General features: G+C 39.0%; 1 protein-coding gene across 1 annotated transcript; it reads left to right on the forward strand.

The window, feature by feature from the left end:
- Window positions 1–366: 366 nt before the first annotated feature.
- FBXO28 (F-box protein 28) lies at window positions 367–17,709 on the forward strand. Its single transcript, XM_061350458.1, has 5 exons — window positions 367–614; window positions 6,220–6,329; window positions 7,330–7,468; window positions 9,909–10,104; window positions 16,029–17,709. Exons 1-5 carry the CDS (start codon window positions 402–404, stop codon window positions 16,421–16,423), a joined length of 1,053 nt encoding a protein of 350 aa, XP_061206442.1. The 5' UTR covers window positions 367–401; the 3' UTR covers window positions 16,424–17,709.
- The last annotated feature ends 4,373 nt before the right edge of the window (window positions 17,710–22,082 follow it).

Below are 22,082 nucleotides of genomic sequence, written 5' to 3' on the forward strand. Positions count from 1 at the left end.
GATGATCTTAAGTCCCTTTCCAACCCAAACCATTCTAGGATTTGCCTCATGTCAGCAACGCACCGGGCACACACCCTGAGGTGCTCATCAAACCTTGCTTGTGCTTTAAAACCCCCCAACAGCAAGTCTCAAGCTTTCATTGCACACAGCAAACCAGGTTTATTTCCAACTGCCTGTTTTAACTCCTGCAGGGCCACGACCACTCGGGGCAGGATGGAATTGGCAGCACCCTCCATCCCGCTCCGAGGCCCTCCCTCAGTCTGGCGCCGGGCACCACCGCCCAGCACCACACCAACACAGAGCCCCCTGGCAACAAGGGAGACAAGGCTCAACCGGGGGCGGAAGTGTCGTCATAGAAAGGCTTTCTCCCCTCCCACAGTGGAGGAAGGACGGGCTGGAAGATGGCGGCGCCGGAGGAGCGGTTGGTGTCGGACGGGGAAGGCAGTGCGATCGGCTCGGCGCGGCTCTCCCCGCCCACGGTCTCGGAGTCTCACGCCTGCCTGGCGCCCATGGAGATGCATCCTCAGAGCAACACGCTCATGGGATTGCCCATCGTGGCGATCGAGAACATCCTCAGCTTCCTGTCCTACGATGAGATAAGCCAGCTCCGCCTGGTAGGGGACGGGGGAGTGAGGGCCTTGCAGCAGCCGCGACCTGGGCCCGCTGGGGGATGCCTCCCCATTGCCCTGGTGCCGCCGGCCCTGGGGCGGGAGCAACGGTGGGAGGAGGTGCGAAGGTGGTGGCGGCCCCGGCTGCCCCCCGCAGGGCTGCTGCTGTCGCTGGTGGGATGGGGCTTTCTTCCTTCTCCCCAGCGGTCCCCCAGCCCCGGGTATGGGGTGATGGGGGTGTAGGTGTGTGCCTTCATTCAGGCTTTCCTAAACGTCTTTTACCTTGCCCTGCTGCTTTCATTCTGGTCGTCCTCTGCGAGAAGCTACTGGGCTGCTAGAGGCTTATTTCTCCTGGCGACTGCTTTCCTTGAGGGTCCTGTCTGTTGTGTTTCATGCGTGTGTGTTTATTTTTACGTATAGAGTTTAAGCCTACAAGTGTAGGAGATGGTGAGCCTGATGCTCCAAAGACTCTGCTTTATCTAGAAATCAATGTGGAGTTAAAAACAAGATGTAAAAAAGCCCTTGTGTGCCTGAAAGGCTGCCTGCACCTTCCAGTCGTAGTAGTAGATCTAATAAAAGATACTACTTCTACCTCTGAACTTTATAATGCAACAAAAGAAAAGGTGTGCAGCTGTCAATGAGGAGATCAGTGTGTATCAGTCTAAGTGCGGGCCTGAGGAGTCTGGTGTAAACTATGACATATGAGAAGCAGCTATCTTACGGAATTTCTCATGAGATTGTAAATGGAATAACAGGGAATTAATGCATAGCTTATGTAACCCCTGGTAAACTTGGATGTGCTGTTTCTATTTTAAGAAGTCTTATTAGCCTAAACTGGATAATATTGCAAGCATATTTCTGCAGAGAATTAGACTATGTGTGTCCTGGATCAGCAACCTGAAGTGTTGCATCTTGACTGTAACTTTAAACTGAAAGCTGTTCAAGCAGAAAATCTGTTCTTACTCGTACTGCACCAAGTACACCAGTACCTAAATGTTTCTAGCATGCTGTCAGTCTGCTAAAGACTTCTGCTGCTTCTGTGAAAGTAGGTAGTAGAGCTGTGAAAAAGATGTAACACTGTCTTTTTGGATTGCAGCCACTGCTTTTGAGTACTTCCAATTTGAACAAAAAGAAGTAGGCATGTTTGGGTATGCTTAGTGTTGCATGGTCAGTATTGCAGTGCTAGGTACAGCCTTTTGCTGCAACTTTCCCATTGCATTTTATAAATTGTGGTACCCATGGGAGCTGTAACCAGTCAGTAGAAGGTTTTTTTCTTTTCCAAGTTAATGTTTGTAAGCAGTGCTTTGTCAGCAGTGAAGCTGAGAATAGGAAAGATGGTGGTATGAGGGCTAAACCAGCTGGTTGAGCGCTCAGTGCCAGCTCAACATTTCTATGGTCTCTTGTGTAGCACCTGCAAGTTCATTTTTCCAGATGACTGTCTGTTTCAGAAGTTTCAGAAATATGCAAACCCAGATTGGATAAATACCAACTTTGACACACAGAGAGAACAATACTAGACGTAAAATGAAGGAAACTATTCAGTTGGTCTTTCTCTATTTTTAGGTTTTGAGTCAGTAACAGCCAAGAAACTTAATCTCCATCCAGTTCCTTACTGTTCCCTTAAGCACATCAGAAGGCATTATGAGCATTCTTCTGAGAAGAAAGCACACTTGCCTTTGTTAACCAGCTGTAATACAGAGAACCAAAGCCCTTCTGGTTTGACCTAGTCAAAAGTACATCTCATAACCACATAAGCCTGATCAGCTAGGGCTTTTGTGTGGCCATTCAGAACGAAAGGTGTTCTCTTAGCAGCTCACTGAGGGGAAGAAAGTGGATGTTTTGCATAATGCCAGATGAGGTTGACAGAGTTAAGGTGGCCTTTAAAAATAACAATGCCCAGGCATAAATACATAATGAAATTTCATCACTTTCAGATTTTTAAAGGCTATGAGTAATCTTGGGAGGCACTTGTGTATTCCAGCTCTGAAGATCTGTCTTCTGCAACAGTAATTTTTTCTTCTCTATGAGAACTGACTTGAGCTGCTTATCAAAGATGAATGGGTGTATCTTATAATGAGTAGTATAGAGCGAAAGATACCTCACAGGACCAAAGTAGTTGAATGACAGGGATAAAATTACTCAGGTCTCATGCATATTAAAAATGTGTCCAAAAGCTGCCTCATTAACCCTTAAAATGTGGCAGTCCTTGGGATAAAGCATCTTGAGGAAGGTAGGAAGATACGATCCAGGAGAGCAATCAGCCTAAACGAAGTTTCTTCAAAGTTGTAGAAACAAAATATGGATTCCCTAAACTGATCACTTGGATGCATTCTCTGTATCCCAGCATTGAAGGAAATGGATGTTCTAATCTCTGTCTTTTTCTAGAGTACTGTAGCTCTTTGATAAAAGAAAACTAAATTGAGCTAGTGTTAGATCAGGAGTGTGTACAAGAAGACAGACTAATGAGTTGACTGGTGGGAGGACAGAACATTAGAACATTTTCAAATGAAAATAGAGATAGGAACCTTTATTGTTTACATTGAGCATGATGAGGAGCATAATCTAAGGCTTAAGATCCATAAGCCTTTTTCTCTTCCCGAAGGCCAAGGCAAAGAACATTTCCTGCTGCTGATTGCTGTCAGGCAAGGCAAGACCATGGGCCCCTCATTGTGCAAAGGAGCACTTGCTTTCCTGAGCATAATGCTTTCTGCTCTTCCTGATGTTGCTGCATTTAAAAACACAAATTAAGTGCTACTGGTTAAGTAGTGAAGTAGATGTAAATTAATGGAGACTGAACAATAGGTATTCATAATGCAGCCCTGTCTAGAATTGTGCAGTTCTTGAGTTTCCAGAATTTGTTCAGAGAAAGTGAATGAGGGGAAAAGCAGTGACATTTTGCTTTCACCCTAACATCCTATGTTATCGGAAGAGAAACACAGAAAACCCAAAAGATCCTGATGTCTGAAGCTGCAATGTTCTGGATGAGCTGCAGCCTGGTACACTGGTATGGAAGCCAGTTCTCTTCCAGCTTTTGAAGGCTTCTTTTACTTGGATTTTTTTTTTTTTAATGACCTAAAGAAGCTCTGGAATTTTTACATGAGTGGATAATAATGATATTTTTATATTCAATTTTTATTCCACTCACATGTCTGAGCTTGGAAATACACTTCCATTGAGGCTAGTATTACAGCAAGTGTGATTAAAACCAGTCTACAAACTCTTTCCATGAACAACCTGAGGAGAAGGTTATGGGTTCTGACATACTTCAGAAGTGTCTTAGATTCTTCAGCAAACTTGTGCTTTTTTTCTGCAAAGCACAAATAAGGACTGGGGGCCTTTGGACAGCATGGATTTCATCTTCCCTTAGTTGCTGTAAATCTGTATTTACGAGCATTTCTATTTTAAAGCTGCTTGCTGAAGTCATCAACATTTTATCACTTATATTTTACCCTAGAAAGGCATTATGAAACACTGTGTTTGTGTAGCCTCTAAGGAGAAAAACAGATATTGAATCTAAATACATGAGGATATTTTTATCTCTGTTTTGATCCCAGGTGGAGCTTGGAAGAAGTAAGACATGCTTGAGGGAAGGGAAGCTGGTAGCAGTCGCTCAGTAGATTGTGTCAGTTAGTTTGTTTACTAAGAGAGATATATTGTTCCTAGAAATATAGATGCTGTATAGTTTAAATGATAAACCATGAACCAGCTGAGAATTAAGAGGTGATTGATAAAATATATTACAGACAAACATTCGGTTTCTGGTTGTACCTGTTACCTGTTCAGTGTTTGGCTTCTAGAGTGATTATGGACACAAATATGGGTAATGTCCAGAAATGGGAGCACAGCATTGCCAATTTGCTTCCATTACACAGCATTAAGAAGAATAAAAATACCTAGTGTTTAAAAATCTAGTGCATTTCATATTACCCATTGGAACTTGGTGTCTTGGATATGGGAGGCCTTCAGCAGACGGAAAGGTCCTTCCTGCCACCAGATGTCAGTATGCACATGGTTAAAACTACTGATTCCTCAGAATTTGTACTTAATAACGTATTGAGGATTGTTTTCTTTTTTGTGCTGAACAGTTGCATAGCTAACGTAGCCTTTGTGTGGGTGCTAGTTCCTGATTCAGGGGTTTGACAACATTAGTACTATGAGTATGCTGTAAAGTCTTGTACTCAAAATGGTAACAGGTCAAGGCATCCCTAATGCAGCTAATACCTCAGAAGGAACATGACAATTTCCTTCTTTCTGTAGTTGAAGGGCCAGCATTATTGTTTATACGCTGGAGATGCTTTAGCTGATTCAGTGAATGTGGGGGAGAGTGCTGAGACTGTGCCTCTATAGTTAGCCTGTCTCATTCTTCTCCTTTGGCTGTTGACAAGGAAGGTCTAAGACAAAGGAGCACAGACAGATTCACACCAATTGCTTAAAGGTCCATTAATACAGATCTCTTTGATAATGGTCATTTCTTACTCACAGAACTTATACTAGCTGCAACTAGAGGACTCACTGAAAGTAGAACTTTAAGTAGTGCCTTCCATATAGACAGAAAATAACTGTAGGCTTTTCTGGGACAAGTGAGAATCTTCTTCCTCAAGGAAGGAAATAGATGGCCTAATCTCTGTGTCTTTTTCTGTTTATACCTCAAGGTATAAACTGACGTAAACTTAAAATTATGAAGTGAGTAGTTTATGGAGTGTTTATTTAAAAAAAACAAACAACAGAACCAAAGCTAATCCATCAGAAAGTGGGGTCACTGTGGGAGTTGTGCACTTCAGTCAAAACCAACCCAAAACCACAAAGAAACTCAATAGAAACTATTTCAAAGGGTAGTTGGTTCACTAACCTCACTCATCTTCAGACTTGAATTGCAGTTGCTTTAAACTTTCGTATAAGTTGGCTTTGTCTTGTAACTGGTTACATGGCGAAGGTTTAAATGTAGCAGTTTATTGAGGGTTGGTGGTTTTTTTTGTTTGTTTTTGCAGCTATTAATATCTTGTATCCCTGCATCTGTTGAAAAAAATTGAGGCATGTTGGTACCCAACATGGTAAATAAAGGAATCTGTTAAACAGAGAATACATTATACACAAAGGAATCTTGTTTCACATGCAGTGTATTGCATAAATGTTAAAATTTAATTGTGGCTGTCTTCAAAAACATAAGCCTTAAACGCTGAAGGAAACCCATCATGATTTCTTGCTTTTAAAAGCTTTTTTTTTTGAGACTATAAAACATTAACTTGAGTTAACACAATCACTCTGGAGACAATGTTAAAAGCCAGGTACAGGCATTTTCAACTTCCATTAAAATTGTATCTGCTTATATATGGCTGGTGTCCAGCCTCCTGTCTCTTGTTAAACAATATCAGGAGATAATGATATCAGAGATTGTGAACTACATGGAACATAACTGCCTTTTTTTGGAGTATCCTTGTTAGAGAGCCTTTTTAGAGATGGTGATGCCTTAAGCTTAACTACAGTTTCTGCTTCTTAAAATGTAGAAAAAACAAGAGAATCTTTTACCACCCAGCAAGTATGGATAAGTTAATAGTAAAAGTGACTTGTGGCCTTAATTGAGCATGAAGTTTTTCTTTTTACTTAAATCCAGGTTTGCAAGCGAATGGACTTGGTTTGCCAGAGGATGTTAAACCAGGGATTTCTGAAAGTGGAAAGATACCACAACTTGTGTCAAAAGCAAGTTAAAGCTCAGCTTCCAAGGTATGTACCAGTTAAAACTGTACTTATATTTAAATGGCTAGATTCTTTTAAGCAGGGTATTGGCAAGGAATTTGTTGCTGGCTAATTTTGCTTATTTATATGTTGAAAAATTGAGTCACAGTTAGTTTTATTTTATTTTTTTTTCCCAAAACACCTTGACCTAAGATCTAGTTAGAGAATAATGGTGTGGATGAATGTAAGTTGTCATATACTACGTACAGGAATATTGGAAAGTGTCTGTGGTATTTTAAACAGAGAAAAGAGTAGATATGTGCTACTTTCCTCTTCTGGCAAATGAAGCAAGGATTCCTAGAAATGAATAAATACCATTCTTTTTCAGGACTGACACCCTTTCCTTAGGATTTATCTACGACTGCTTGAAAAAAACAGCAAATTTTTTTCAGTGTCAAGGATTAAACAGGGAAAGGGAGTGAAGTTTGACATATGGGCATTACTGGGAGCTAGTTTCTCACTTAAAGCAATGTTTTTTCTCCTCTTTGCAGTGAATTAAGTGTAGCCGCTGCTGTGTCCTGTCAGATTTCTCTAAGTGAAGAGACTCAATGCTGTTTATTGTAGAGATCCTTTGTCAAAATAACTTACATCTCAATCTCAACTTTGTAGCAAGCACTATTAATGTATTAAATTTGTCAGCTGCATTGAAGTATTAACTGTAGGAATACGGGAGGATGAAAATATACACACTGACTTAGTGTCTACTGCTAGTTAGTAGTGAAAGTTTGTTTTTAAATAGTCCTAAATTACATACTCAGTTCATGGATCACGTAAGGTGATTATTTAGAGAACAAATTCTGTCTCAGTGTGGTATGCTATTACTAGCTGGCTTTCAATCCACAGCAGGTTATTTCCATACAGACAGAACTAATGTTAGTGGTTACGTTTTCAAACCTCAGAGGCTTTTCCAGGTGAAGTTGAGTGATTTTACTGTTTCATTTTGTTAACTCATTGTTAAATCTGTGTCACTTAATGGTCTGTCTTCTAGACGGGAATCAGAAAGAAGAAACCATTCATTAGCACGTCATGCAGACATCCTTGCTGCTGTAGAAACAAGGCTGTCTCTGTTAAATATGACTTTCATGAAGTATGTGGATTCCAATCTCTGTTGCTTCATACCTGGAAAGGTAAAACATGCTTTATTAAGTGAATGTATATCAGTGTTTAAAAAATATGGTTGTGTAACTTAACTTGGGGCAGCTGGAACAAACTTACATAATGTGTATATGAAACTGTGTTTCATAACTTGCAAACAAACACACAACCCAGTGCTCTGCTATAACAGTCTGGAATGAATGAACCAGACTGTATCTAAATATTAATGATTTTAAACTCAATTTCAATTTTCCTTTAGGTTATCTCTTAGTTCTGATGTGTGAATTGTGGCATATATATCTTTATACAACCTTTTACAGGAAACACATGATATGTAAGGTTTCATTCTCAGTTTTACTTCCACAAAATGGCTGGAGCCCAGGTCATCAGAAGGTGCAGTAATTTGGACTACACATAACACTAAGCACGCAGTCAGTCAGGAAGATTTTAGGCACCTTTCTTAAGGATTTGAGTATTTCAGATTATTTGAATTAAGCTACTTAGTATGGGGAAACATTGTGCAGTATTGCAGTGGATGGGGTATTTTTTGTACAGTAAGCGAAATCAGTTTTAATGTGCTAAAAGTGTGCTAAATATGACTACTACTGAACAATTCCTGTGTTTCAGAATAATACCTCAACGTAAAATATAAATTATGCGAGGGAGATGTACATCAGAGATAGCACTGGTTTGTAAGATGTGATAATGGAAGTGCTCAGGGGAATTGACAAAATCATGATCTGAGGACTGGTACAGCTAGGGGTTGAAACAAGATCTGTGAACATAGAATCATAGAATAGTTAGGGTTGGAAAGGACCTTAAGATCATCAAGTCCCAACCCCCCTGCCATGGGCAGGGACACCTCGCCCTAAACCATATTACCCAAGGCCTCATGAGCCTAATGATTTATTAACTGATCTTTCCATTTGGAAATGGCAGATGGTATTAATTCTTCATGGGCAGATAATGGAATTGCACTGGGCTGAGTGGAGAACTTAGGTATTGGGTTCAGGTGAGGCATGGCAGGCATTTCTCCAGTACAGTGGGATAGACTGTTGACATGAAATGTCTTTTTATCTTGAAGGGGGGGGAACTTGATTTCTTGACACTCTTGGTGACTAGAAATTTAATTTTAAATTATTATAATTTAAGATATGCTTATTTGACTTTATTTTTATATATGCCATGTATTTTTAAAAATGTAATATGAAATTAAACTTAAGTCCTTGATTCTCACATGATAAATGGAATACTTAAAAGAAACACTGCCTTACTTCTGTGAAGTAGACAGAAAGTCAATACTCAGCTAGACCTGGGGTGTGCAGGTGTTGGACAAGTGAGCTTGCCAGCCATTTCCCTTGTGTGTACCATGTCATAAGGACCTTGTTTGTATTCTGATACAACAGCTAAAAAGGGGGTATGTGTGTGTGTATGAGCTTATTCTGTCAACAGATTCAAGTCTAGTTCCCCCATGAAATTTTGTTTGAATGAAGCTGCCACAGAACTGTCAGGAACTGTCTACCTGTTAGAATATGTGAATCCTGATTTGAGGTTTGGCATACTGTGTGAGAGGTCCTGGTGATATCAGAGTGCTCCTGAAACATTTTCTGTTGAGGATGCTTTAAGGATGTTGTGGCTAATGGGATATAGAGTGGGTTAAATTAGAGAAGTCTTTGGTAAGCTCATTGTGTTATGAGACTTTTGTCTAGCTTTTGCAACTTTTTAGCTAACCTTCCCTTATTAAAAGAGAAGATGCAACTGTAATATCTTACCTATGATTCTAAGTCCTTAATCTCTGTGCTGTTCAGGAGATTCTTCAACCATTCTTAGCCCAGTGTCAGTAGTTTTGGTACTAAGAGACCAGCACTCCTATATTGACCTATCTTACAGCCTCATGCTATAATTCATAGATTAGCAAGACACCTTTTGTCTCTATCCTACAAGAAGAGCTTGCTTTTCAAACATATTAAGAGGGTGCTTATGTTCTCTGCCAGTAGTGGATTGATGTTTTGTGAAGTAATGTATTTTGGACTTAATCAGAATTTGCAATATTCTGGGTGTACACAAGTGGACTCAGATAAATATTTGCATCAGTTCACACTGACATAATTCTTGCTACTCCATTCATGTGTTTCATAACTTACTGGGGAGGTGACTTGCTTCAGGTTCTGCAGAAAGAAATTACTATGCTCTACTGAGTATAGATTATATAAGTCAAGTATGGATGTAGTGAAACAACATTTCACACAATGAGCCTCATTCCATGAATTTGAAGGGAGTTGTTATGACAGATCAAGTGAAGAGCTTCTCTGATATATGACAAACCGCACTTCATTTCAAAGAGCTGATCTAGAGCTGAGCACACGGTGTATGCAATAGTTATGTAGTAAAAGCCCCTGAATATGCCTTCTAAAATGGTTTGAAATAATCTTGCTTTTACCATAAAATCCTAATTATTCTTAAATGTTTTAGGTAATAGATGAAATTTATCGTGTGCTAAGATATGTAAACTCTACAAGAGCTCCTCAGAGAGCTCATGAAGTTCTCCAAGAACTAAGGGACATTTCCTCCATGGCTATGGAATATTTTGATGAGAAGATTGTTCCAATACTGAAAAGAAAGATGCCTGGGTCAGATGTATCAGGACGGCTGATAGGAACTGCCCCAGGTATTAATTCCAACGTAACATCTATTTTGTTCTTCTGTTAAAAATTACAGCACTGCATCTTTTCAAAGCTCCCTCCCTTAAATGTGAGCTTTATTACATAAACATTGATGACACTTGTTTCTTAGGAATGCTAACTGAAATTCATTTGCTTTGAAATTTAAGGAGCCTTTGTACTACCAAAAGAACAGTCACTTGAATGTATGTTAGAATTCTGCATAGTGTGTATTCATGAAACAAACGCTTTTGTGCCACCAATGAATGAGACTCTATCGTTGGCACTTGGTTGAAATTTGGCACATGAGATGACAACTTGATGCCTTTTATTTTCAGGACAATCACAAATGAATTAACCTAAGCTGCTATAGCACATAAAGGGCTAGAACATCCTTGTATGTGCTGCTCTTTTTTACTTTCCCAGAGCACTAATGTATGCACTAACGTGCAAAACACTTATAGGCAATCATAAAAAGGCAATTCAAGTAACAGTCTATAAATAACCAATTAAACTGGTCCTTCATGTACTCTGTCAGACTTTCTGGAACTTTTCTGAACCAACATCTAAGGTAGTTGTCTCTTATAATGGACAAAAGCAAAAGGTTAGTACCCACATTATTTTCCCTGTGCTGAACATCTTCATGCTTCTTGAGGACTGTAAAATTTATTCTCTGAAAAGATAACTTAATACAAATGAAAAATACTTACATCTCAAGTAAAAACAACAGGCTTGACTGTAGGAGCTGCTTGTTGTTTCTGGTATGTCCTGTTCATCTTCTAGCCATCAGTTTGTATACCACCTCTCAGTTATATCCTGTTAGTTGTACCTGAAGTCCATTGAGTCTCTCAGTTGAGGAAGATTACCCAAAACCATAGTTGATGTCAGTCAGCTTTTCAAGGCCAAGGCTTCATGTCACATAAGAATACCTCTCTTGTGTTGAGGGAGGAGCAAAACCCCCTTAATGGTGACCCTTGAGTGTTACATAACAATAACTATGCTGGTATCCTAACAGGAGGAAAAGGATGTTCCTGTAGGCTGCTCCATACTGTACTCTCTGTGCAGCACTTAAAAATTGCATCTTACTTGCACAGGACACTACTAGAAGAGTAAAGTGATAGATACCTTGTGTGATAAAGTGTATGTACCTTTTATGATAAAGTGATAGATACCCTACGATAAAGTGACAGACACCGTGTACAATAAAGTGATAGATAGAGATAAATCCCTTAGGATAGATAGTGATAAATGCCTCTTGTGATACATAAAGTAGATACATAAAATAGATGCCTCTTACGATAAAGTGATAGATGCCTTTTACAATAGCGATAAAAACCTTTACAATAAAGTGATGGATATCTCTTACGATAATGTGATAGACAATTTTACAATAGTTGAAGTGATGAACACCTTTTATGATGCAAAAAATGATAGAGACCATTACAACAGATAAGTGATAGCTGCCTCTCATAGATAAATAGATACCTTTTACAAAAGGTAGTGCTATACACCTCTTACAATTAAGTTATAGATGCTGTATAGTAGATAAAGAGACAGAAATTATAACGAGCTCTTAGTATCCTTGATTTACAGGATGTTTACTAAAGTCAAGAGCCCCAAGCACTAAATCCAGTTTGGTTTTAGAATTTAGGAAGCATTGTTCTAAAAGATGGAAAGTAAAATGTGTTCGTCCAAAAAGTAAGTTAAACAGTAGTATCTTGTTAAGTCTCAAGCCACAAAAAAGTGATAGATGCCTCTTATGATAAAGTAATGGACACCTGTTATGAAAATATAAAGTGATAGATGCCTCTAATGATACATAAGGTGATAGATTTCTCTTACGATAGCAATAGACAGAATCATAGAATGGTTAAAGTTGGAAAGGACCCCAAGATCATCTAGTTCCAACCCCTCTGCCATGGGTAGGGACACTTTGCACTGAATCATGTCACCCAAGGCTCTGTCCAAGCTGGCCTTGAACACTGCCAGGGATGGACCATTTACAACTTCCTTGGGTAACCCGTTCCAGTGCCTCACCACCCTCACAATAAAGAACTTCTTCCTTATATCTAACCTAAACTTCCCCTGTTTCAGTTTGAACCCATCAGCCCTTGTCCTATCACTACAGTCCCTAATGAAGAGTCCCTCCCCAGCATCTTTGTAGCCCCCTTCAGACACTGGAAGCTGTTCTGAGATCTCCACACAGCTTCTCTTCTCCAGGCTGAACAGCCCCAACTTTCTCAGCCTGTCTTCATACGGGAGGTGCTCCAGTCCCCTGATCATCCTTGTCCCTCTTCTGGACTTGCTCCAACAGCTCCATGTCCTTTTTATATTGAGGACACCAGAACTGCACACAGTACTCCAGATGAGGTCTCAAGAGAGCAGAGTAGGTGGCTCTAAGGGTTGATAAAGTGATAGATGGCTTAGGATTGATAAAGTGATGGACATGCATAAGATAAATAAAGGATAGACACTTCCTATGATAAAGTGACAGATACTTCTTATGATAAAATGTTGGACAGGTGTTACAAAACATAAAGCTATAGAGGACTATGATAGATAAAATGATAGATGCCTCAATAGATAAAGCCTTAGATGCCTCTAATGATAGATAAGGTGGTAGATGTCTCTAATGATAAAGTGGTAGATGCCTCTAATGATAAGTGATAGATGCCTCTCAGGGTTGATAAAGTAATAGATACCTCTTATGGTACTGATGGACACCTGTTACGAAAGATAAAGCAATAGATACCCATTATGAAAGATAAAGGGATGGATACCTCTATGATAGATAAAGCAACAGATGCCTCTTATGATAAAGTGATGCCTCTGATGATAGATAAGGCAATAGCTGTCTCTAATGATAGATAAAGAGATAAATGCCTATAATGATAGATTAGGCTATAGATGATTCAATGATACATAAAGCAGTAGATGCCTATTAGGATTGATAAAGTAATAGATGGCTGTTAGGATTGATAAAGTGATAGATGCCTCTATGATAGACAAAGTGGTAAAGGCCTCTATGATAGGTGAAATGATCGATGCCTCTTGATAAAGTGATAAGATACCTTTTATGATTCATGAATAGATGCCTCTAATGATAGATAAAGTGATAGATGCCTCTATGATAGATAGTGTTAAATAGCTCTATGATAGATAATGTCATAGATGTCTCTACAACACATAGGATTGATAAAGTGATAGATAGTTCTTACGATAAACTTATGATAAGCTTATGATAGTGATAGATGGCTCTTAGGACTGATAAAGTAATAGATGGCTCCTGTGATAAAGTGATAGATGCCTCCATAATAGATAAAGTGATAAGATAACTCTATGATAGATAGTGATAGATGCCTCAAATAATAGATAAATTGATAGATGTCTCTTATGATAAAGTGATAGGTGTCTCTGATAAATAATGTGATAGATATCTCTATGATCGATAACGTAATGGGTGCTTCTGTGATAGGTAAAGTGATAGATGCCTCTTCTGATAGATAAAGCGATAGATGCCTCTGTGATAGATAAAGTGATAGATGCCTCTTATGATAAACTGATGCCTCTAATGATAGATAAGGTGATTGATGCCACTAATGGTAACGATAGATGCCTCTTAGGATTGATAAAGTGATAGGTAGCTTTTAGGGTTGATAAAGTGATAGATAGCTCTTATGATAAAGTGATGGACACCTATATGATAAATAAAGGGATAGAAGCCTCGTAGGATGGATAAAGTAATAGACACCTTTTACGATAAAGTGATAGACATCTGTTATGATAGAGGAAGCAATGGATGCCTCTATGATAGATAAACTGGTAGATGTCTCAGGATAGATGAGGTAATAGATGCCTATAATGATAGATAAAGCCAAAGATGCCTCTAATGGCAGATGAAGAGATAGATGTCTTTTAGGATTGGTAAAGTGGTAGTTGTCTCTTATGATAAAGTGATGGACACGTATATGATAGATAAGAGGATAGATGCCTCATATTATAAAGTGATAGATACCTCTTATGATAGTGATGGACACCTGTCATGAAAGATAAAGCGGTAGATGCCTCTTATGATAGATAAATTGACAGATGCTTCTAATGATAAAGTGATTTTTTTGATAGTGATTTATAATGATAGATAAGGTAATAGATGCCTCAACAGTAGACAAAGCAGTAGATGCCACTGATAATAAAGTGGTAGATTCCTCTTATGATAGCAATAGATGGCTCTTAGGATTGATAGTGATAGGTGCCTCCTTGATGGAGGAAGTGATAGAAGCCTCTAAAGATAGATGAAGCGATAGATGCCTCTAATGATGAGGCAATAGATGCCTCTTGTGATCATGGTAGATGGCTCTTAGGACTAAGTGATAGATACCTGTTATGATAGTGATAAACTTTTTTATGATAGATAAAGAAATGGGCACCTATATGACAGATAAAGGGATAGACGCTTTTTAGGATGCATAAATGGGTAGACGCCTTTTACAATAGTTAAAATGATAGACACCTATTTTGATAGAGGAAGTGATGTCTAACTACAGATAAGGCGATGGATGCATCTTGCGATAGATAAGGCGATAGACACCTTATGATAAAGTGATGGGAGCCTCTTATGATAAAAGTGATAGATGCCTTTTACAATAGTTAAAGTGATCTGTACCTCTTACAATAAAGGAAGTGACAGACACCTGTTATGATAGAGAAAGTAATGGAGGCCTGTTATGATAAAGTGATGGACACCTTTTACAGACTCCTCTTAAGATAGATAAATTGATAGATGCCTCTCAGGAATGACAAAGTGATAGATGCCTCTTGTGATAAGTACCTCTTGCCATAGAGGAAGTGGTAGATAACTCTTATGATAGATAAAGTGATAGATAACTTATGAAGTGACATGATTTATTCTGTAGCTTTTAGTGTCTTTGATTTGCAGGTTCTTTAGTAACACCAGGATTCCCAGGCCCAGAACCTAAAATAATTTTAGCATTCAGGAAGATTCATTCTAAGGAAAGAAAACTAAAACGTGTTCATCCAGAAAGTAAGTGCAAGTGTAGTGTCTTGTTAAGCCTAGTATCTTGTTTAGCCCCAAAACACAAAATTTTAGAGCTTTAGTTGTCTAGAACTAAGACAGCACAGTTTTATTCCTCCATTGAAATATATTTATTATGACTATTTTGTAATAAATAATTTATAGACATGTTTTTGGGTTTTGACCTAACATCTGTTAACACTAAGTGTAGATGATGTCTTTATGTAATTTTTGATACAGCAAAAGGAAGGCAGCTTACATACAGAAAATTAATGATGAGCTGTTTTCCACACTACTGAGAATCTTATGTATTTTAAATTAAGCTGGTTGTGCTCTGAGATGCCATGTGCTCTCGTTTTACACTTAAATTATAGAATGGTTAGGGTTGGAAAGGACCTCAAGTTCATCTAGCCATGGGGAGGGACACCTCACACTAGACTGTGTCACCCAAGGCTCTGTCCAGCCTGGCCTTGAACACTGCCAGGGATGGAGCATTTACCACTTCTTTGGAAAGCTGTTCCAGTGCCTCACCATCCTCACTGTAAAGAACTTCTTCCATATATCTAACCTGAATCTCCTCTGTGTAACCTTTAACCCAACCCATTACCCCTTGTCCTGTCGCTACAGTCCCTGATGAAGAGTCCCTTTCCAGCATCTTTGTAGGCCCCTTTCAGATACTGGAAGGCTGCTATGAGGTCTCCACACAGCTTCTCTTCTTCAGGGTGAACAGCCCCAATTTTCTAAGCCTGCCTTTGTGACTGTAAATCTGTTGACATGTTCACGTAATTTGCAACCAGTATTCAGATTTATGTTTGGGGAGTAGGGATAAGTAAAATATGAAAACTGGGACACGATTTCTGTCTTAAAGTTGGAGAGGATTAATTGCAGTTTTCTCTGAAGTTCCAGGACCTTCTGCTGCACTGACAACAATGCAGCTATTCTCCAAGCAGAGCCCTTCAAGACAGGAAGTCACTAAACTCCAGCAGCAAATAAGAGCAAATGGCACAGGCTTGACATCGTTAAAGCGTGAAATCTCAGAGCTTCGCATCAAGGTGCAAGAGCAACAGAAACAACTCCAAGATCAAGATCAGAAACTGCTTGAGCAAACCCAGATCATAGGTGAACAGAATGCCCGATTGGCTGAGCTTGAACGCAAGCTGCGAGATGTGATGGAGAGCACAGTAGGAAATTCTTCAGGGTCTAGCTCAAATGAACAATCTCCTAGAAAACGGAGGCAGACGGTTGAATCCACAGACTGTCCTAGGAAATCTAAACGCCTTCGAAACAGAAAATAACTTGGGAATAAACAACACTTTCAGGAGAATACACTTATCTTTAGTAGCCCAAGCAGGTCTGCTTGTCTGTGACTAGCTTCATGGTGTCACTTAGGCTGCTGGTTCTTCACACCACCACTTAGACTTGAACAGTAAATTTCTTTCATTGAGACTTTTCCCCTGCTTTCTGTATGGGTGGGCCTAATGCACAAAATCTTTCAGATTTGCAACAGTTACATACTAACCAGACCTGCTCTGTTATGTTTTGAAAGGGTAACTTTTTTTTTGTGCCGATGTGCTTAAAGTAAACTTATTTGTGTTTATGCATATGTTCAAATAAAAACCTTAAATAAATTCAGTCTTAATTGATTAAAAAATTAAGCATAAAAACAAATGTCCTGTTCACTTGAAGAAAAGATCCATTTGTAAAATCTTGGTTTAGAGAACTTGAACTTTTTTTGTTAAAAGTGACCTTGTCTGGAATGTCTGAAAAGTAGTTAATACTTTTTGGGGGTCTCTGTAACAAGTAACACTGACTTCTTAAGCTACAGTATTAGCTATGTATTTTTGTAAACTTAAAAGGAAAGGCCTCTGTCTGGTCTTTACATGCACACCCCCTGGATGTTGGTCTTGGGAGACATATTCCACATTTGCATGAATTTATGCATGTGCAGCTTAGTCAGCCTACCAAAAGCACTTGCCTGAAGTTGTTCTGAACTCTGGGAGAGAGCAGAGACCTATAAAGCAATTTCTTTGTTCCTCAGCCATAGCTTAGCATCTGCTTTCTGACAGTGACGTGGTCTCACCCAGGCAAGTTTGAACCCAGGTGCTCTCCCTCTCTCGCTGCCTGTAAATCACAGGTACAGTTAGGCAAAACTGGAGAACTGAGATCACTTGACTCACAGGCCAACATTTAATCAGTATCAAATTGTCCCCAGAATACCCAAGCTCAGGGGGACATGCTTGAATGAAATTCTGTATTATGGAAAAACTTCAACTATTTTGTGTGTATGTGTTCGGGGTGGGGTGGAAATTTCTCTGTAACACTGATGACGATATTCTACAGTTTCCTTATCCGAAAAAGTAAATCACTTCAGACAAAGCTTTAATTTCTTTTGCACTTCTGTTTTGAGCTTGTAACTGGAAAAGCATGTCTTGCACTGTTCAGTCTCTCTGATCACCTTAACAACATCAGAGTTGTGTACAGTGATTTTATTTTTTTTTTTCCCCATCTGTATATTTTTGGAACTTTATATAAATACCATTGTCCTTGTTTTTGTTTTAATGTACTAAACTATGTGGCTTTATCATTTGACTTACGGGTTTTTTTTAATCAGCTGCTGCTTTGTGTTTAGGTGGTACTGAATTCAAATTGGTGTGGTACTGAAAATGCAAATACTGCATTTGGAGCTGGTCAGAATCTTGCTGTTATTACCATGAGTTAAAGTGCAAATTTCTCATACATTTTATGTGGCTGTCAGCATCATGTAGTGGTTGTATTTAAATCGGTGAACAAAGAGAAATTGTCTGGTCAGATGTTACACAACTGTGGGAAAAGTGACCTTTCCTTAAAACTTCAGCTACAAGTTTTACTTCTAAAACATATTAGCTCATATCAGAAGTAACATTGCAAATGCCTAATATTTAGCAGACATTTAATTTTCAAATAAACTTGTTGGGTGGTTTGTGTCCTTTAAAAAAGAACAAACATACTGCTTAAGAGAAGCAGCCAGGAAGTGATACAAAGTTATCTGAGGGAAAGGTTAACCTGTTAAAGGAGTAAATTGCTTTTTTTTCACTGTTACGGACCTCTTTAAGGTAGGTGTCTGCTGTTCAGTTTAAAAGCATATATTTTGTCTTTTAGAAAATAATCTTGACTCAAAAGGTTCAGAATGATAGCTGTAACTGCCGTCCATCATTTGATACAAATTCATTTAATGGTCATTCATGGTGACAAATTGATGAAGTTTTCTTAACTACCCCATATTTGTGGTTAAATAGGAATTGCATATACTGAAAAGGTTAATTCATATATCTCAGTATCTTTCACTTTAGTTTCTTTATTCTAGAAGATGCAAACAGTTCCCTCCCTCCCCCCTAGTATACAAATCATTTCAGGTTATTCGTATTAATACATTTGTGAATCTGTGTGTAAGCCATGTGTAAACTGAGCTGGAAAGAACAACTACAGCCTATTGTTATATGAAACATTCTCTGTGAATGGTGCCAAGTTGGAACCTTCAACTAAAGGAAGTATCACATGCTGCAAGTTCGCAGGTGTGTCCTCATCCTCTGTGTGCTACCAAATGTAGTAAAATTGAATGAGCCCCATGAAACTTAAGTGGTAGAGGGGGATCCTTACAAGCAATCTCCAAGAAATGTCACAGCAAAGGTATGCTACTGTTTTGTTTTCACTTCCTGGGGAGGGAGGGAGATGACTCTCAGGCTAGAATATACACTAGTGGTATAGATAGAACATGGAAAATAAATAATAGTAGATGAATAACTGGAACTCTTAATTTCTGACCCCATGTTGACCCTTACTACATATAAAAGGGTGCATTTTGCAGTATATGAACAAGCTGATAAATAGCCTGAAGTAAAATTAAATCATTTCTGACTGAATTTCTGTGCAGGTTTAGATGAATTGGTATATCAGCCTCAAAAAGTACAGTGTTAGTAGCAGTTAGTGATCACAGAATCTGTTCAAGGTAGCACCTCAGATCAGTGAGACTAAGATGTAATTTACAAGTTAACAAAAAATTTTATTTGCAGTGTCTTCAGTTTTAGCGCATCTAGCAATGGCTGAAACAGTACAGCTCAGGGTTGACAAGGAAACCCAAGTGTCTTCTACAGCTATGCCTTAAAATAGCTTAAAACTCCTGAGGCTTTCCTGTTTTTTTTAGTCTTAAAAAAGCAGCTTACTTTGTAACAGCTCTTTGTTTCATGGTAGAGTCTTGAATTCCTGATACTCAGCGCATTAACTTAATCACAGAAGTTCATTAATGTTACAAGGATGCCTCCACATAATTTCTTAATGTAAAAGGTAAGACTATTGAACAGAAGCTTTGTTGCTCTAAGATCTTCTAACAGTTAATTATGGGAACTGCTAAGATCACCTAAGGAATTTTCTGCATCAAGAGCCTCTTGAAAATAAGGGTGATGTAAGAAGTAGTTAAATGTGTGTTCAGACAAGCAAGGATAACCTGATTTCCTAGTGTTCCTGATGATTTTAAGGTGGTAACTGGCAAATTGCCAGTTTGTTAGTTTGTTAACTTCATTCATAGGTAAATTCAGTTTGGAGTATCTTACCACAACACATCTGCTACTTAACTGTTCTGATACTCTCTAGTTGCATTCCTCTGTTGCTTTGCACTGTTCTTGAACCAGCTCGCTTGTCCATGTGCTCTCAGTTCTTGCAGTTGTACTTGCTGGATCTCACCTTCCTGGGTGGATGGGGATTCGCTGCCAGCTGTGGCTTATGTGTAACTGAGCACTCCAGGATTTTTCTTCTAGCTTTGTGCCAGATGAAGACATGTTAGGTACTGGATATCTTTGTCTTTGGAAGGGAAAGTTCCATACAAAACCTGTTACCTTGCTGAGAACCTAATCTGGATTTGTTACATGGAATGCTTAAACCAGAAAGGCTCAGTGATTAGGGAAAACACTGCACTCCAGGACACTTGGTCAATTACATTTTCCAAAACTTTCCTATTTAATATTTTTCTTAGTTGTTTAAGCCTTGTTTAGCTGCAATTGAACGTTTATTTTATAAATCTGGATTCTATTTAACTGAAACTTGTGACCATTTACAAACCTATATACATTTGCAGTGCTGTAAACCTGCTGCTGCGTACTGAACTCAATACCCTTGTCTTTTTTCCCTCCAGTGCTCTTGTCAGTAGCTATGACCTTTCTTAGCAGCAGCCACGTTTTGTTCTCTGCAGGATCCTTCCCATGGTTGAGAAGGTTTTTAGTGCAGTGCTAATATTTGAACTACAATGAGAAGGGAACATTTTGAGGAACAAGGGAGACTTGCTTTTCAACCAGTCCATCAGACCCATGGCATCCAAAGCTGGAGCTGGGAACTGAACTTTCCATTCAAATGTCACCCGTTTTTGACATTGAGTGAAACACTTGTGATCCTGGCAATTCTGCAAACAACTTCTGCTCTGGTAACTCAAAGTACTTCCTGGTTTATTGTGAAGCGGTCACTGAGCAAAAAGTAAAACTGAACAAGGACAAAATGCCTTGATGAAATAGAAACATCGATTTTCCTGTGTATGCTGCACCACTCTTCACATGTGACTGTGGACGGAAAAACTGTGAATAAACTTTTCCATCTTTTTTCCACTCTTCCCATTTTCGCTTCTAATTCACATCCTAATATGCACAGATTAAGAATGTGTGTAAACAAAAATATTTGCAAAGCTATTTCATCTTACAGATTCTGTGCTTTGTCCATTACTTTAGATTGTAAACGTTTTCAAGTAGGAATTGTATTTCCACTGCATTTGCACCATTGCACATGGGGTAATATTTATTGGCCTTTTTTATTCATTATTTCTAATAAATTTCAAGCGATGCATCATGAACCTTGAGATATTCATATTACATTCATACATCAGGTATAATTTACTTTGTGACAACTTCCTGTTAGTTTTATCAGTTATTATTGATTTACATACCCTATCTATCATAGAGGCTTCTATCACCTTATCTATTGTAAGAGACATCCATCACTTCCTCTATCATAACAGGCATCTACCACTTTTACTAATGTAAATGATGTCTATCCCTTTATCTGTCATAAGAGGCATTTATACCTTTATCATATAGGTATCTATCACTTTATCATAAAAGGCAGCCGTCACTTTATCATAAGTGATGTCTATTGCTTTATCAATCTTAAGAGGCATCTAATCCTTTAGCTATCATAAGAGGCATCTACTGCTTTATCTATCATTAGAGTGGAATTAAGGACAACTAAAATTCCAAGCAAGTACTCATTCTAACTGCTACATAAAGTAGTCTTTGTATCTGAACTGCCCACAGTCAGTATTTTATGCAAAATAGAGGCAGGGACAGATAACATGGAGTTTAGCTCTCACAGAGAAGTTTGTCAAAGCTCTTAAAATATCTTACCACAAAAAGTGAAGAAAATGGAGACCTACCTTGGCCCAGGTGTTTTGGAGTTGCAGCTGAGGATGTATCTTTAGGTACCTTTTAGAAGTTTAGATTGGCCAAATGACAGCTAGCTCTTCCAACCACACATCTCTCACCTATGGACAAGAAAAAGTGCTTTATTTCCAGTCTTAATAAACCAACTCGCATGAATCTGCTCGACAGTCTGTGGTGGCCTTTGGGCAAGTTGTCACCCACGAGGGGGCAGAAATCCCACCGACAGCTAAACCCGTATGATCACCGTTCAAGACAGGAGGCAGCACACAGCGGGTTGGGGTGTGTGTGAACATGAAGCCGGCCCGTCCTCCCTACCACGGTGAACCATGAAGGAGCTCCTGGTTTCCACAGCGCCTGGGCGCAGGAGGGCTCCCGGAGTCAGGGCCAGAGTTAGAAGCCGAGACTTTCCTCTCCCTCCTTACGTATCAGTTGTTCATGAGGCGTTATTAAGGACACCCACAGCACTGGCCACCGCACTACTGGTTTGAGTGGCAGGCTG

The sequence above is a fragment of the Neopsephotus bourkii genome, unplaced genomic scaffold (assembly GCF_033783945.1).
Source record: "Neopsephotus bourkii isolate Nb327-2 ecotype Australia unplaced genomic scaffold, CSIRO-AGI_Nbou_v1 NB_518, whole genome shotgun sequence".
Lineage (NCBI taxonomy): Eukaryota > Metazoa > Chordata > Aves > Psittaciformes > Psittacidae > Neopsephotus > Neopsephotus bourkii.

Bases quoted from the DNA above. Each gene is read 5' to 3' on its own strand.
- FBXO28 (XM_061350458.1), top strand. From the start codon at position 402: ATGGCGGCGCCGGAGGAGCGGTTGGTGTCGGACGGGGAAGGCAGTGCG. The intron at 6,330-7,329 runs GTATGTACCAGT...TCTGTCTTCTAG, and splicing joins GTTAAAGCTCAGCTTCCAAG to ACGGGAATCAGAAAGAAGAA. The intron at 10,105-16,028 runs GTATTAATTCCA...TTTTCTCTGAAG, and splicing joins GCTGATAGGAACTGCCCCAG to TTCCAGGACCTTCTGCTGCA.